Below are 18,229 nucleotides of genomic sequence, written 5' to 3'. Positions count from 1 at the left end.
TATTCAAACCCAAGATGCCTTATTCTTTATGTCTGCACCATCTTATCAAATATTAAGGTGACATGTGCATTATTTTATATTTATATGCATTTATATATTTAGTAGCCTATATGTGGACACACTGAGCAGCGGGTATGAAGAGCCATCAGTTACCTGGACACACCTGCATTATGACTCTGCTGTTACCTACTGGTGTAACCAGGTTACTGTTGGGTTACCACTTCACACTGACAGGGAAACACTTTGACACAAAGGCTCGTATTTGATCATTTGTCACCTGTTCACATGTCACCTTGGAGTTATACAACTGCATGTGTGCGATGTTCATCCATGTTGACTTACAAGTTGAAAGCTGTATTTTGATTAACGTCCATCAGCGCCCTGTGTAGTACAGTACTGCAAGATAGTGAAGCCTACATGAATTTCTTGTATAATAACCACCAAAACAAAACAACTTAAAGATTTCTTAGTGTACATAATGTATATTTATTAGTATTAGTAGGCTATTGTGTACAACTGAGACACAGTTTGACATACTTTATACATACAATCAGTTTCATCTGGCAATAATATTCAAGTTACATCAAATTATCTATAACATTATCAGAGAGTTTTATATTTCACTACTCCAAAGCTTACAGACATTCAAATTACATATAGTGGAGTTCTTATATAAACTTAAAATACAGTCATATGGAAAAAACCCAATCAACACAACAGGAATATAATAAACACAGTGATTACATGTAAGTTATGAAAATCAACACTGATCAAAATCTATTTGAATAAATCATGTGACACTGAATTATAGTAATAACATTTGAACATGTCCACAGTGGATGTTATTTAAAGGACTAGAGTTATTGAATGATTCGGCCTGTTTAGTACAAATTGAGTGTACTACTGCTGACAGTTTTTCAGAGCAAATGAGTAGATTTTTAGATAGTTTTTTAAAAAAGCTTTTGTCTTCCATTAAATATACTTAAGTCTAAAAACTTACAGACACTTGTTGAAACCTGCCTTTAAAGGATACAGCTTAATCAATAAGTGCGTACAGATTTTTTTAGGTAATGCAATACCAACATTTTATTCTGGATTTAGAACCAGTGATGTTCAAAACACTATGGCTCTTGCAGGTTTTCCAGAAACTCCTCTATTTCTCTACACATTTGGTTCCTGCCTTTGGCTGTAATCTTCTCCAGGACTTTGATGCTGTTCCCACGATAGAAGGATTGTTGCGGTATCGCTGCTGCCTTCATGTGATATTTTATTGACCTTTGGTACTCCCGTCGCTCGAAGATTAAATATTTTGCGTAGTAGTTGTAAAGGAGCTGCTTCTCTGGAGGTTCCAGATTCCTTTCTAGCAGTTCCTGATACATCTGCTCAGCTTTAGCCTGGCCGTGACTGGATTTTGCGTACATATTTGCGAGGTCTAGTTCCTTCACAAGTGAAGAATGAGGGTAAAGAGAAATCACCTCCTCATGGAGACTGATTGCTCTGTCTATCATGCTTTGCTTTGGGCGACTGTCCCTGAAAAAAAGGATCTTCCATTTGTAGCAGAGTGCAGCACATCTCTTCAGATAACGCTCATCTGGATGGTTTTCCAGAGCCTCGTCTGCCAATTCAATGGCCTCATCAATAGAAACATAGTTTCTGTAAACCCTTATTAATGGTTTCATACCATTGTAGCTGCTAACGGGATTTCTCAAAACCTTTCTGGCTAACTCTCGTGCTTCATCTTCAATTCTCTCTCCTTTCTTAGCACATTGCTCAAGGTAGTAAGCAGCGAGGTACAAGTTCTCTGGATCCTGTTCCTTGGCGATTCTCACTTTCTCCAACATGTCAGCCTCCAGCCCCGTGTTGCTGTGTTTAAAAGCTCTCGCTAACACTAAGACGTGGCTGGTGTTCCACTCCACCATGTCCGGCTGCATCTTGATGGCTCTCTGGAAGTAATCTGCAGCAAGCTTTTTGTCTCTGCTGTACTTCATCAGGGTCCAGGCTTTTTCAGCGTAGATCTCTGGATGGAGCTCGTCCTGGGATGGAGATGGGTATTTATTCATCAGGGCGTCAATCTTTGTCAGGTAAGCCTGACTCTCTGCTTGGTCTCCCAGGTGGTGGTTCAGCCAAGCCAGGTTCCCGTAGTTCACCACTAACCAGGGACCCTCATCTGCACTTCTCATCTGGCGGAAGGCCTCTGCAGCCTTGTTGAACAAACTCTGGGCGTCTTCAGTCAACCCCAGCTTGTATTGAATGAACCCCCGCAGGTTGTAAATGTGTCCCAGCCAGCTGTTTCCCTCCTCTGTGCCGATGTCCTCCAGCTGGTCACGGAAACGGAAAAGTTTGTTCCTGCTGGGGTCCAGATCCCAGGTGAAGTGGCACTGCAGGGCCTCCAGTTTGGACACCAGTGTTGTTTGACTCTGAGCAGCACTGATGGAGAGTAAAAATAACAAATATTAAAACACATTACCAGTAGGTTAAAGTAACATGCTCTTAAAGTGGCAGTAGGCAGTATATGTTTTGGCATCATTGGGCAAAAATTCCATAATAACCTTTCAGCATATTGTAATTCAAGTGTTCTGAGAGATAACTAGACTTCTGCACCTCCTCATGGCTCTGTTTTCAGGCTTTAGAACATCTAGCCCGTGACAGGAGACTTTGACGAATCACAGGTCATTTCAGAGAGAGAGCGTTCCTATTGGATGCGCTCTGGTCATGTGACCGGAACTTGGCGTTCCTTCACCAGATTTCACAATGGCAGCGGCGTCACAAACGTTCTCATTTTACAGCTAAACCATACACTACAAGATGAATGAAATAGGCATTAACGTAACATATTATTGATTCATATTTGATCAGCGCTGCCTAGTTTGACCGTTTGGTCGGAGTTCGCGAGTGATTGACAGCTGGCTCTCACAGACAGCAGATGGATATCAGACCTCAGATCAGCTCTTACTGCTTGTTTTCCTCCGATCTGTAAAATCTTGCAGATGCCGTTAGGAGCACCGGAGGACACAGAGGCACCTGATTTTTTTCAGGTTACCTGTCTCATGCACTACTGTCACGATATAGTCACGTTTTATAAAAATAACTTTTTTTAATCATATTTACTCTAATCTCTCCTACTTCAGCTTTAATGTACGTGTGCTATGTTTGGATAACCACTGTTCATCTCATGTGGAGGAAGGGAGGAACATAGAAATGGAGTTAGGAGCATTGAATGGACAGGAAGGAAATAAGGAGGGAAAGATTTTCTTTTCTATTTGTTAGTTGCCTTCTGGAACGAACACAAAATAATTTCACTACACGTTGTACTGTGTATGGTTGTATACAGTATGTGACAAATAAACGTGATTTGATTTGATAGACAGCAAGGAAATAAGGAAGAAAGGAAGGAAGGAATGGAGGGGGGTGGAAATGGATTAAAGAGTATTAGAGGATAGTAAGGAAATAAGGAAGGAGTCATGAAAGAAGAGAGGATAGGAAGGAAAAGAATATGGACCAACAGACGGCTGGAAAGAAAAAGTAGGCTTAAAGATAATAAGGAAAAGCAAAGTACAAAGGACAAGGACAAAGGAAGGAAAATTAGTGGATGGAAAGGAAGGAAATGGGTAAGGAAATGAGGGAAGGAATGGTTAAGAGAAGAAGTAACAGAGAGAGGATAAAAACATGGAGGACATGAAGGAACAAAGGATGAAAGAAAACACAAAGGGGAATGAGGTATGCAGTGAATAAATAAATAAAGGAAGAAACAGAGTGAGGCAGGAGGAGAAAAAGAAGGAGGGGAGGAAGAAAAGACAGAAGGGAATAAGGCAAGAGATAAGAAAAAGATGGCTGAAAGAGATAAGGAAGGAGGAGGCAAGTAATAGGAAGGAAGAAAATGACAGAAATGGTGTGAGACACAGAGGAAAGCAAAGAAGACAGGAAGGATGTAATGGTTTAAAGATAATAGGATAATAATAACAACATTTAGCATTTCTCCACCAGAATTATAATACTGGAGGTGGGATGAAACTTTCAGAAAACAATTGATTTATAATAATTGTTAAGAATAAGAAAGAAAATACAATTTTTTAAATTCATGTGGCCCTAGCTGAAAGGGAAGAATGAAGAAAGGAAAAGAACAAGAAACAAGAGAGAAAAGTAAGAAGCCTACATTATTTACTCCAACAATGATATGAAATGCAGAAGCAGCTACTCACCTCATCATTCAGCTGTTTCCTCGACTCAGTAGTGTTGGATTTGTTGTGCATGGAGTGCTTGCAATGACATGGAGGGGACCTGCTTGTGGTAACCAAGTGGGGAGGCTTGGAACTGTTCTGCTGTTTCTGTGGGTGCACGGTGGTTGTCTCCCAACGTTAGCTTGTGGGGGCGTGTCTCGGGGTGAAGGAGTGGGGGACTTGGGGCTGTTCAGTTGTTGTTGCACTGTTTTGTTCCGCCCCGTGGCGTGCCATGCGGGAATTGAGGAGGTGATTCGGTGACATTTGGAGAGGCTTTGAACTACTCAAGGGCGAGGACAGGGAGGAGGCACACGGGACTGCATGTTCTGTTCTTTTCACAAGGTCAAGGGAGGATGGAGTCAGAAGGAAGAACAAGAAAGAAGATATGTAGCAAAATCATCACGTGCCATAAGCTCCTGACTATTGATATTGTGTAAACCATAAAAACGCTGGATCAGGGATAGCTTGGGGTTCAGACTTCGCGAACTGACCCATGCATTGTATGTTGTCAGGGACACGTTGATTGGATCCAGATATCTGTAGACTCTTTTATTTTACTTATGCAACATTGATTGTTCGGAATAAATTGAATCATTATGCTTTAACCCATCTGTTTGGAAAATCTCTTTGTCACACAAGATTAACCAACACGTAACTGTGCCTTGACCTCTTGGAGGTAGAGGGCCGGTTCCTTCAGTAGTTCTCTAAATATTGGGCTGGTTTTTGCTCTTGATGCTGGATTTGGGTTCGCTGGTATAAAGTCAGTGATGTCCAACTTCTGCTTTGTTGTAAATGATGTGATGTTGTTGAGGACGCAGCTTTAAATGCTCTCACTGAAGTCGAAGCAAAGCGAAGAGGCGGGGCATTTGCATGTAAAGTCTTTTGTTCAGTCTTAATGCACCTTGACCTCTCGCTTTCCAGGAATGTAAACCTACAGCCATATCTGAATAAACTAAAAAATGACTCATCAAATTTTGTGATTATTTTTTCTCTGAAATTGAAAGTTAGAAACAGTTTGTTTCTTCTTGAAGAACCCATTTTTATGTATTATCTATTTTTATTGAGATTTTCATAACAAACATATTAATAAAATGGTCGGTCTCTGCAGCAGATAGGCAGTAGACAATACCATCAAATTATTATGCAAGTAAATAAAAAAATAGTAGCCTAATAAAAAACAACACGCCACGCAGCCGCCACGCGCTCCTGACGTTGGATGTGTGACCACCACGTTAGGCCCTGTTCACACCAGAGGCCTGTACTACGAAGCGAGTTCAATATACCCAGGGTATCTTCTCGTTATCTGCCTTTCCTAACCCTAACAAACGAAATCCCGCTAAGCGGTCCTACGAAGGTGGTTATCAACTCGTTAGACCAACCCAGAGTTTCTCCATCTGGTTATGAGCACATTCACATGAACAGGGAGGTTTTTGCAGCATCTGGCCAATCACAGACATGGACAAGTCTACTGTCAGCAGACAGACAGAGCGGCACATTTTACAAAGAAAGAGCAAACTATATTAGACAAATACGAAGAAGTTAAACACTTAATCCAGATTTAAAGTAACACAGTTGAATCTGCCAAATGCAGGAAGACCAGCTGGTAAAAGAAAAAACTCCTGATGCATGAATGCGTAAATTAACAGATTTATTAATTTAACGGAACACTCAAAAGTCAGATATAGTCGTCTAAATAGTCTAAATAAACAGCTTTACATTGTGTAATGGATTACTAGATTACACCTAATCAAGCCCAGTACTAACAGTGAGGTGTGTATGACTTTTTGACCCTTGTTTCAGCTGTGTCCCCGTCTCCGACGGTGTGAAACGGACTCAAGAGGAAGTTAAAAAATAGGTATGAAAATATAATTCAAAGCGGTAAACACCCACAGCATACAGCCAGCTGTCCTTCCTGCATCTGTCAGTTTAAACTGTGTTGTTTTTAGTCTGGATTATGATTTACACTTCTTCATATGTGTGTTATATTATCATACAATCACCGCACTGAGCTCTGATTGGTCAGTAGGAGGTGCTTTTATACGAGTTGATCTCTTATCTGGAACATAACCTCTCTCTGGAGCAGGTTAGGTGTTCAGCATCAGTTACCATGGTGATCTAACCCGGTAAGAATTGATCCACCTTCGTAGGACTGAAAACCCTGAAGGGTTAAACCCTGAAGTTACCTCGATAACCACAAATCCTGCTTCGTAGTACAGGCTTTAGGCCTACAGGCCTCTGTACTACGACGCAGGATTTGGCATAATCCAGACTAAAAACAACACAGTTTAAACTGACAGATGCAGGAAGGACAGCTGGATTTATGCTGAGGGTGTTTACCGCCTTTAATTATATTTTCATTCTTATTTTGTAACTTCCTCTTGAGTCCGTTTCACACCGCCGGAGAGGGAGGAAACATCTGAAAGAAGGTTGAATTAGTCATAGACGCCATGTTGTTAGTACTGGGTATGATTAGGTGTAATCCAGTCATCCATTATACAACTAAACTCTATTTATATCTAGACGAGTATATCTTACTTTTGAGTGTTCCGTTAAATTAATAACTCTGTTAATTCACGCATTCACACGTCTGCATTTTTTTCTTCTACGCAGCTGTTTTTCCTGCATTTGGCAGATTGAACTGTGTTAATTTTAGCCTGGATTATGTGTTTAACTTCTTCGTATTTGTCTAATATAGTTTACTCTTCCCTTGTTAAATACCACTTCACACTGACAGGGAAACACTTTGACACAAAGGCTCGTATTTGATCATTTGTCACCTTTTCACATGTCACCTTGGAGTTATGCAACTGCATGTGTGTGATGTTCATCCATGTTGACTTACAAGTTGAAAGTTGTAGTTTGATTAACGTCCATCAGCGCCCTGTGTAGTACAGTACTGCAAGATAGTGAAGCCTTAATGAATTTCTTGTATAATAACCACCAAAACAAAACAACTTTAAGATTTCTTAGGGTACATAATGTATATTTATTTGTATTAATAGGCTATTGTGTACAACTGAGACACAGCTTGACATACTTTATACATACAATCAGTTGCATCTGGCAATAACATTCAGGTTACATCAAATTATCGATAATATTATCAGAGAGTTTTATATTTCACTACTCCAAAGCTTACAGACATTCAAATTACATATAGTGTAGTTCTTATATAAACTTAAAATACAGTTCTATGGAAAGAAAAACAATCAACACAACAGGAATATAATAAACACAGTGATTACATGTAAGTTATGAAAAACAACACTGATCAAAATCTATTTTAATAAATCATGTGATACTGAACTATAGTAATAACATTTGAACATGTCCACATTAGATGTTGTTTAAAGGACTAGAGTTATTGAATGATTCAGCCTGTTTAGTACAAATTGAGTGTACTACTGCTGACAGTTTTTCAGAGCAAATAAGTAGATTTTTAGATAGTTTAAAAAAAAAGCTTTTGTCTTACATTAAATGTACTTAAGTCTAAAAACGTGCAGACACTTGTTGAAACCTGCCTTTAAAGGATACAGCTCAATCAATAAGTACGTACAGATTATTTTAGGTAATGCAATACCTACATTTTGTTCTGGATTTAGAACCAGTGATGTTCAAAACACTATGGCTCTTGCAGGTTTTCCAGAAACTCCTCTATTTCTCTACACATTCGGCCCCCGCCTTTGGCTGTAATATTCTTCAGAGTTGTGATGCTGCTCTCATGACAGAAGGATTGTTGCGGTATCGCTGCCGCCTTCATGTGATATCGTATTGAACTTTGTTCCTCCTTTCGATCGAAGTATAAATATTTAGCGTAGTAGTTGTAAAGGACCTGCTTCTCTTGAGGATCCAGATCCCTTTCTAGCAGTTGCTGATACATCTGCTCAGCTTTAGTCTGGCTTTGATTGAATTTTGCGTATATATATGCGAGATCCATTTCCTTCATAAGTGAAGAATGAGGGTAAAGAGAAATCACCTCCTCATGGAGACTGATTGCTCTGTCTATCATGCTTTGCTTTGGGCGACTGTCCCTGTTAAAAATGATCTTCCATTTGTAACAGAGTGCAGCACATCTCTTCAGATAACGCTCATCTGGATGGTTTTCCAGAGCCTCCTCTGCCAATTCAATGGCCTCATCAATAGAAACATAGTTTCTGTAAACCATCATTAATGGTTTCATACCATTGTAGCTGCTGACGGGATTTCTCAAAACCTTTCTGGCTAACTCTCGTGCTTCATCTTCAATTCTCTCTCCTTTCTTAGCACATTGCTCAAGGTAGTAAGCAGCGAGGTACAAGTTCTCTGGATCCTGTTCCTTGGCGATTCTCACTTTCTCCAACATGTCAGCCTCCAGCCCCATGTCGCTGTGTTTAAAAGCTCTCGTTAACCCTAAGACGTGGCTGGTGTTCCACTCCACCATATCCGGCTGCATCTTGATGGCTCTCTGGAAGTAATCTGCAGCCAGATTTCTGTCTCTGCTGTACTTCATCAGGGTCCAGGCTTTCTCAGCGTAGATCTCTGGATGGAGCTCGTCCTGGGATGGAGATGGGTATTTATTCATCAGGGCGTCGATCTTTGTCAGGTAAGCCTGACTCTCTGCTTGGTCTCCCAGGTGGTGGTTCAGCCAAGCCAGGTTCCCGTAGTTCACCACTAACCAGGGACCCTCATCTGCACTTCTCATCTGGCGGAAGGCCTCTGCAGCCTTGTTGAACAAACTCTGGGCGTCTTCAGTCAACTTCAGCTTGTATTGAACGAACCCCCGCAGGTTGTAAATGTGACCCAGCCAGCTGTTTCCCTCCTCTGTGCCGATGTCCTCCAGCTGGTAACTGAGATGGAAAAGTTTGTACCTGCTGTGGTCCAGATCCCAGGTGAAGTGGCACTGCAGGGCCTCCAGTTTGGACTCCAGTGTTGTTTGACTCTGAGCAGCACTGATGGAGAGTAAAAATAACAAATATTAAAACACATCACCAGTAGGTTAAAAGGACTGTTTGTAACTTTTTACACGTATAAATCACCCAGGTCAGTGTCCCATGCGCGCTCGTCTGTGGCTACGCTGTTCAGACAAGACTCCAACACAAACTACACGGAAGCACCAAAACCGCAAAGTTATATGTAGTGAAGCCCGTCTTGCAAAACAGTGTTGGCCGTGGTCGGAGGACGCGGGGAGACCATAGCTTTGGTTTCCAGGGCCGGAGTCTCTGCTCCTCTGCTCCTCTGCTCCTCTGCCTGCCTTCCTTCACTCAGCTTGCTCCACTTCTAGACGTTCATGCACTCACACTAAACACTGCAGAAGAGTTAGTTTAGCTCTGAGAATATCTAGTGAATGCACTGGGGACGTTTGTGCAGAAATAACTGCTGCAGCTCCTCCAGACCAACAGAGGTTTCCCATGTCTTGTGAAGTGACAGGGCTCTGTAGCGAGAAACTTTATCGTCTCCGACCGGGTGCCGGTGTCTCCCTCCGGCCGCAGTCGGGAGGCTGAAGCAGGAAAAGCCAACACTAGGATCAGCATTGATTCATGAGAGACCTTCGTCTGATCAGCTAACATTACTGCCAAGCAAGTGAAATATAGAGTGATATTGTGGTTTTTAGCTGACGTGTGTCGCCTCACTGTTTTGAGCGATGCTCGTTCATGTCTATTTAGAGCGAGCAAGTGCGAGCCCGACGCTGACTTCCGCTGACTTAACGGCCACAGGTGTCACTGTTAACAAGCATTTCTGATTCTTACAAACAGTCCCTTTAAAGCAATATGCTCTTAAAGTGGCAGTAGGCAGTATATTTTTGGCATAATTGGGCAAAAATTCCATAATAACCTTTCAGCATATTGTAATTAATGTATTCTGATAGATAACTAGACTTCTGCACCTCCTCATAACTCTGTTTTCAGGCTTTAGAAAATCTAGCCAGTGAAGGGAGACTTTGACCAATCACATGTCATTTCAGAGAGTGAGCGTTCCTATTGGATGCGCTCTGGTCATGTGACCGGAGCTTGGCGTTCCTTCACCAGATTTCACAATGGCGACGGCGTTACAAACTTTCTCATTTTACAGCTAAACCGTGCACTACAAGATGATTCTGAAAACATCTGAGGCGAGAAATAGGCATTAACGTAACATAATATTGATTCATATTTGATCAGCGCTGCAGTTTGACCGTTTGGTCAGAGTTCGCGAGTGATTGACAGCCGGCTCTCATAGACAGCAGCTGGATATCAGATCTCAGATCAGATCTTACTGCTTGTTTTCCTCCGGACTGTGAAATCTTGCAGATGCCGTTAGGAGCACCGGAAGACACCAGAGGCACATGATTTTTTTCAGGTTACCTGTCTCATGCACTACTGTCACAATATAGTCACGTTTTATAAAAATATATTTTTTTAATCATATTTGCTCCAATCTCTCCTACTTCAGCTTTAATGTACGTGTGCTATGTTTGGATAACCACTGTTCATCTCATGTGGAGGAAGGGAGGAACATAGAAATGGAGTTAGGAGCATTGAATGGACAGGAAGGAAATAATGAGGGAAAGATTTTCTTTTCTATTTGTTAGTTGCCTTCTGGAGCTGGAACACAAAATAATTTCACTACACGTTGTACTGTGTATGGTTTTATATGTGACAAATAAACGTGATTTGATTTGATAGACAGCAAGGAAATAAGGAAGAAAGGAAGGAAGGAATGGAGGGGGGTGGAAATGGATTAAAGAGTATTAGAGGATAGGAAGGAAATAAGGAAGGAGTCATGAAAGAAGAGAGGATAGGAAGGAAAAGAATATGGACCAACAGACGGCTGGAAAGAAAAAGTTGGCTTAAAGATAATAAGGAAAAGGAAAGTAGGTATAGAAGTAAAACTTGAAATGGGAACAGAGGACAAAGGAAGGAAAATTAGTGGATGGAAAGGAAGGAAATGGGTAAGGAAATGAGGGAAGGAATGGTTAAGAGAAGAAGTAACAGAGAGGATGAAAACATGGAGGACAAGAAGGAACAAAGGATGAAAGACAACACAAAGGGGAATGAGGTATGCAATGAATAAATAAATAAAGGAAGAAACAGAGTGAGGCAGGAGGAGAAAATGAAGGAGGGGAGGAAGAAAATACAGAAGGGAATAAGGCAAGAGATAAGAAAAAGATGGCTGAAAGAGATAAGGAAGGAGGAGGCAAGTAAGGAAGGTAGGAAGGAAGAAAATGACAGAAATGGTGTGAGACAGAGGAAAGGAAGGAAGACAGGAAGGATGAAATGGTTTCAAAGATAATAGGATAGTAATAACAACAACATTTAGCATTTCTCCACCAGAATTATATTCCTGGAGGTGGGATGAAACTTTCAGAAAACAATTGATTTATAATAATTGTTAAGAATAAGAAAGAAAATACAATTTTTAAAATTCATGTGGCCCTAGCTCAAAGAGAAGAATGAAGAAAGGAAAAGAACAAGAAACAAGAGAGAAAAGTAAGAAGCCTACATTATTTACTCCAACAATGATATGAAATGCAGAAGCAGCTACTCACCTCATCATTCAGCTGTTTCCTCGACTCAGTAGTTCTCTAAATATTGGGCTGGTTTTTGCTCTTGATGCTGGATTTGGGTTCGCTGGTATAAAGTCAGTGATGTCCAACTTCTGCTTTGTTGTAAATGATGTGATGTTGTTGAGGACGCAGCTTTAAATGCTCTCACTGAAGTCGAAGTGAAGCGAAGAGGAGGGGCATTTGCGTGTAAAGTCTTGTGATCAGTCTTAATGCACCTTGACCTGTCGTTTTCCAGGAATGGAAACCTACAGCCATATCTGAATAAACTAAAACATGACCCATCAGATTTTGTGATTATGTTTTTTCTGACATTGAAAGTTAGAAACAGTTTGTTTCTTCTTGAAGAACACATTTTTATGTATTATCTATTTTCATTGAGGTTTTCATAACAAACATATAAATAAAATGGTCAGTCTCTGCAGCAAATAGGCAGTAGGCAATACCATCAAATTATTATGCAAGTAAATAAAAAAATAGTAGCCTAATTAAACAGAAATGAAAATATTTTACAGTAATTACAATATACATAAATCCTAAAGGTCACATGGGCTACTACACTTTATAATCTTATTCCAATTGCCCCCACCCACCCCCATGGATATCCAGGACGCACAACTTTGGCCAACAAGTGATTTCAGTTTTGTTATCTGGTTAACCTCCCACGTTGTGTTCTGTCTTCACCTTGACTTTCGTTTTCTAGGAATGGAAACCTACAGCCACATATGAAGAAACTAAACCAAGACTCATAAAATGTTGTCATAATATTTGCTCTTAAGTTGATTTATGGTTTTAGCAGAACTCAGAAACTATTAAACTTAGGAACTTCAAATTTGGTATGATGGTTGACAGTGTGGTCTAGTTGTGCCTTTTGGGGGTTAGAAGTCCATGGAAGTGTATTCCGCATATGAAGAAACTAAACCATGACTCATAAAATGTCATAATACTTGCTCTGAAGTTGATTTATGGTTAGACACAGTTTTTTTTATTATTGAAGATATAATAACCTATAGATGCCACACTGAGTGAAATATCAAACCCAAGAAACCTCATTTTTATGGCTGCACTTTCTCATCAAATATAAATATTATAATGTCATGTGCATCATCTTAAACACATTTATAGAGTATATGTATATGTACACTTTGAGCAGCGGCCGTCTGCAGTGTCCATAGGTTATATGAAGAGCTGTGACAGTGTTTGGAGACGGAGAGACACCTGAGGCCTGTACTACAAAGCGAGTTCAACATACCCAGGGTATCTTCTCGTTATCTGGCTTCACTTAACCTAACAAACGAGATCTCGCTAAACTGTACTACTAAGCTGGTTATCAACTCGGTAAGTCAACCCAGGGTTTCTCAGTCTGGATATGAGCGCGTTCACATGAACGAGGCGGTGTTTGCAGCATCTGACCAATCACAAACATGGACAAGACTACTGACAGACAGAGCGGCACATTTAACAAAGGAAGAAACTATATTAAACAAATACGAAGAAGTTAAACACTTAATCTAGACTAAAAGTAACACAGTTGAAGCTGCCAAATGCAGGAAGAACAGCTGGAAAAAGAAAAAACTCCCGATGTGTGAATGCGTAAATTAACAGACTTATTAATTTAACGGAACACTCAAAAGTCGAATATAGTCGTCCAAATATAAAGAGCTTCTCAGTTGTCAGTTTAAACTGTGTTGTTTTAGTCTGGATTATGACTGTAACTTCTTCATATGTGTGTAATATTATCATACAATCACCGCACTGAGCTCTGATTGGTCAGTAGGAGGTGATTTCATACGAGTTGATCTCTTATCTGGAACATAACCTCTCTCTGGAGCAGGTTAGGTGTTCAGCATCAGTTACCATGGTGATCTACCCCGGTAAGAAATGATCCACCTATGTAGGACTGAAAACCCTGAAGGGTTAAACCCTGAAATTACCTCGCTAACCACAAATCCTGCTTCGTAATACAGGCCTACAGGCCTCTGTACTACGAAGCAGGATTTGGCATAATCCAGACTAAAAACAACACAGTTTAAATTGACAGATGCAGGAAGGACAGCTGGATTTATGCTGTGGGTGTTTACCGCCTTTAATTATATTTTCATTCTTATTTTTTAACTTCCTCTTGAGTCCGTTTCACACCGGTTGAGATGGAGGACACAGCTGAAAGAAGATTGAATTAGTCATACACGCCATGTTGTTAGTACTGGGTATGATTAGGTGTAATCCAGTCAACCATTATACAACTAAACTCTATTTATATCTAGACGAGTATATCTGACTTTTGAGTGTTCCGTTAAATTAATAAGTCTGTTAATTTATGCATTCACACATTGGGAGTTTTTTCTTTTGCCAGCTGTCCATCCTGCATTTGGCAGCTTCAACTGTGTTAATTTTAGCCTGGATTATGTGTTTAACTTCTTCGTATTTGTCCAATATAGTTTACTCTTCCCTTGTTAAATACCACTTCACACTGACAGGGAAACACTTTGACACAAAGGCTCGTATTTGATCATTTGTCACCTGTTCACATGTTACCTTGGAATTATACAACTGCATGTGTGCGATGCTCATCCATGTTGATTTACAAGTTAAAAGTTGTATTTTGATTAACGTCTATCAGCGCCCTGTGTAGTACAGTACTGCAAGATAGTGAAGCCTACATGAATTTCTTGTATAATAACCACCAAAACAAAACAACTTAAAGATTTCTTAGTGTACATAATGTATATTTATTAGTATTAAAGGGACTGTTTATAAATCTACCGGGTCGGGATCCCGTGCGCGCTCGCGTGTAGCTACACTGTTCAGACCGCTCCTCTGCCTGCTTGTCTTCACTCACACAACACGCGTGTTCTCGCTCCACCTCACATGCATGCGCGCTCACTACACACTGCAGAAGAGTTAGTTTAGCTCTGAGAATATCTAGTGAATGTACAGTAGACGTTTGTGCAGAAATAACTGCTGCAGCTCCTCCAGACCAACAGAGGTTTTCCGTGTCTTGTGAAGTGACGGGGCTCCGCAACGAGTTACGTTATCGTCGCCGACCGGGTGCCGGTATCTCCCGTTTCCTCCGGCTGCGGTCGGGAGGCGATAACGTTTCTCTTCCTGCTTCAGGAAAAGCCAACACTAGGATCAACATTGATTCATGGAGAGACCTTCGTCTGGTCAGCTAACATTACTGCCAAGCAGGTGAAATATAGAGTGACATTGTGGTTTTAGCTGACGTGTGTCGCCTCACTGTGTTGAGCAATGCTCGTTCAGGTATATTTAGAGCGAGCAAGCGCGAGCCCGACGCTGACTTTCGTTGACTTAACGGCCACAGCTGTCGCTGTTAACAAGCATCTCTGAAAGTTACAAATAGTCCCTTTGATAGGCTATTGTGTACAACTGAGACACAGCTTGACATACTTTATACGTACTGGCAATAATATTCAAGTTACATCAAATTATCTATAACTTTATCAGAGAGTTTTATATTTCACTACTCCAAAGCTTACAGACATTCAAATTACATATAGTGTAGTTCTTATATAAACTTAAAATACAGTGCTATGGAAAATAAACAATCATCACAACAGGAATATAATAAACACAGTGATTACCCAGAGTGACCCAGCCAGCTGTTTCCCTCCTCTGTGCCGATGTCCTCCAGCTGGTCCCTGAGATGGAAAAGTTTGGTCCTGCTGGGGTCCAGATCCCAGGTGAAGTGGCACTACAGGGCCTCCAGTTTGGACTCCAGTGTGGTTTGACTCTGAGCAGCACTGATGGAGAGTAAAAATAACAAATATTAAAACACATCACCAGTAGGTTAAAGTAACATGCTATTAAAGTGGTAGTAGGCAGTATATTTTTGGGGCCTGTTTGAATTCAAGGTGAGATGATTACAGAGCTCCGTCAGAGCCTGAAGGAGGAAGAAGGACCGTTAACACTGAGGCCGCAACCCAAAGCTCTTAATTTTCATTTCCTCGCTCCTCGCTCCTCGCTTGAACCGGAAGTTGTTCCGGTGCGCCATCTTGAAGACGGTCCCAAAGCTCTTATTTGTGCACCGAGGAGCGAGGATCGAGGATCGAGGAGGCTTGCCAGAGGAGCGATGAGTGAGGATACACCAGTGTATCCTTCACGGGGTACATGCCAAAGCTCTTAATTGCATCCCCGTTTCCCTCACTTGCGTCTTTTCCTTGCGTCTTAGTCCCTCCCACCAGGGAAGCATGGAGAGACGCATTAGGTGCTTCTCATTTCTTCATTTTTCGCCTCCTCGTCTCCTCGCTCCTCAATCCTCCGGCTGTGACCCGGAGTCCTCCATCTTGAAGGACGTCCCAATTCATAAAATGCGCATCGAGGAGCGAGGATCGAGGAGCGAGGAGGCTTGCTGGAGGAGCCATGAGCGAGGATACACCAGTGTATCCTCCAGTGTCTCCTCCACGGAAGTCTTTTACTGACCGACACGCCCCCTTACTGGATATCAGTTATTGATTGGACACTGCTGCTGATCGGTTTGATCTGATACATCAGCGTCTCTGAGTTTCATACCAGAGTGAAGACAGATCACAGATTAAATGTTTTATAATTTAGTTGTCTTATGATTCACCATCTAGTTATAATCTGTGTTAACTGTAGGTGTGAACAACAAACGGAGCATGTTGATGGTGAAGTGTTCCAGCAGCAGAAGGACCTGCAGGATCTCTGCTTCACACACCGTCACTGAAGGAGTCAGACACTGAGAGGGGTTTATAATAGCTGACAATGAACAGATTTAAAATAACTTTCTTCATTTATTAGAAATAGTTTTCTTTTGATCATCTGTTATTTCCCCCATTAACTTTTATTATGGATACAGTTAAAGTCAGAGAGAGAAGGAGAGTCTCTCTTTTACACCTTTTACATCATTTATCCTCATTTCCATTCAGTCACATGAGGCTGATAATTCCTGAGCGTCGGGTTTGATATGAGTTACCATTTCACTTTTCCCTGAAACATTCAGCCTAATACATAACTTCTACTATCAGAATATCAATAAATACAGACGCTAATAATGAATAAATAATATAAAGATATTGTGCCAGTAGAGATGGTTCCTGGTCCTCTAAGCAGGACTCAGTCCACAGTAGAAATACAGACTGCAGCTGTTATTCATGTGCAGGTGTTTGTTAAACAGGTAACAGACTACAGAGAGGAAACACTGCTGCTCTGATAACTCTGTTTCTTTATTAGTATTAGTTCAGTTCAGACATAAACAGCTGTTAAAGCCGACTGACAGCTGATCCAGATGTGATCAGCTGCTGTTGTCATCAGAAACGGACATTGCTTCACGTGACGCTTCAGAGGAAACGACGTCTCATGTCTCTAAAAACATATTTCCTCGTTTCCTCTGTCCTCGAGTCTTTTCCTCGCCTCCTCCCCTCGCATCTCCCGTGGTCGGGACTAAGATGCGAGGAGAGGAGTCGAGGAGAGGAGTCAAGCCGTATAAAATAACAAATGGGAAAGACCCAAGGAAACTATGCCAGGAGAGAGGAAACGAGGAAAGCCGTTTTAAGAGCAATGGATTGTTGTTTCCTCTGAAGCGTCACCTGAAGCGACGTCCGTTTCTGATGACAGCAGCAGCTGATCACAGCTGGATCAGCTGTCAGTCAGCTTTAACAGCTGTTTATGTCTGAACTGAACTAATACTAATAGAGACAAGTGCTCTTTATATTATTTATTCATTATTAGCATCTGTAGTTATTGATATTCTGATTGTGAGTTCATTATTTAATAACCCAGAATATGACTAGGGTGTCTTTTGAACACTGGACATTATTTATTAGGCTAAAGGGAAAATGTAAATGATGTAACTTATATCAAACCCGACGTTCAGGAATTATCAGCCTCATGTGACTGAATGGAAATGAGGATAAATGATGTAAAAGGTGTTTGTTGCTGACAGACAGACTCTCCTTCTCTCTCTGACTTTAATAGTATCATTAATAAACGTTAACGGGGCTAATAACAGATCATGAAAAGAAAAATCATTCTAATAAATGAAGAAAGTTATTTCAAGTCCATATGTCAGGTATTGTAAACCTCTCTCATTGAGAGGCTGCTTCACTGGCGGTGTGTGAAGGAGAGATACGGCAGGTCCTTCTGCTGCTGTTCAGAGCTACAGTTAACACAGATTATAACTAGATGATGAATCAGAAGACAACTAAACTATAAAACGTTTAATCTGTGATCTATTTTCACTCCGGTATAAAACTCCAGTGATGTTGAGAGGTAAAGTTATCAGATCAGTCCGGTCGGCAGCAGCGTCCAATCAGTAACTGATATCCAGTAAGGGGGCGTGTCGGTCGGTAAAAGACTTCGGTGGAGGATACACTGGTGTATCCTCGCTCCTCGCTCCTCCGGCCAGCCTCCTCGATCCTCGATCCTTGATCCTCGCTGCATCCAACTTCTGGTTCAAGCGAGGATCGAGGAGCGAGGAAACGAAAATGAAGAGCTTTGGGATGCACCCACGGAA

At 41.2% G+C, this 18,229-nt stretch overlaps 2 protein-coding genes across 4 annotated transcripts in view; both read right to left on the bottom strand.

Moving 5' to 3' along the window:
• The window catches only part of LOC119488342 (interferon-induced protein with tetratricopeptide repeats 1-like), a 32,703-nt gene that overhangs the window by 5,148 nt on the left and 9,326 nt on the right, over window positions 1-18,229 (bottom strand). Inside the window, exons 1-2 of one of the 3 annotated variants that reach the window (XM_037769912.1) lie at window positions 4,200-4,232; window positions 1,105-2,427 (exon numbers count right to left, since the gene is read on the bottom strand). In XM_037769912.1, the coding sequence (XP_037625840.1) occupies window positions 1,122-2,427; window positions 4,200-4,207 (1,314 nt within the window). In that variant the 5' untranslated portion in view covers window positions 4,208-4,232 and the 3' untranslated portion in view covers window positions 1,105-1,121. Of the gene's footprint in view, window positions 1-711; window positions 2,428-4,199; window positions 4,233-18,229 lie in introns of those variants that run through there. The other 2 variants (XM_037769911.1, XM_037769913.1) reach the window with 2 other exon arrangements.
• LOC119488343 (interferon-induced protein with tetratricopeptide repeats 1-like) lies at window positions 7,596-11,910 on the bottom strand. The gene is made up of 2 exons (XM_037769914.1): window positions 11,722-11,910; window positions 7,596-9,145 (listed from the first exon to the last, which is right to left on the bottom strand). The coding sequence occupies exons 1-2, from the start codon at window positions 11,727-11,729 to the stop codon at window positions 7,840-7,842; spliced, it is 1,314 nt and encodes a 437-aa protein (XP_037625842.1). The 5' UTR covers window positions 11,730-11,910; the 3' UTR covers window positions 7,596-7,839.

Source organism: Sebastes umbrosus, chromosome 5, assembly GCF_015220745.1.
Source record: "Sebastes umbrosus isolate fSebUmb1 chromosome 5, fSebUmb1.pri, whole genome shotgun sequence".
Classification (NCBI taxonomy): Eukaryota; Metazoa; Chordata; class Actinopteri; order Perciformes; family Sebastidae; genus Sebastes; species Sebastes umbrosus.
The sequence above is the reverse complement of the archived record's forward strand: the minus strand, read 5'-3'. Positions and strand labels throughout refer to the sequence as shown.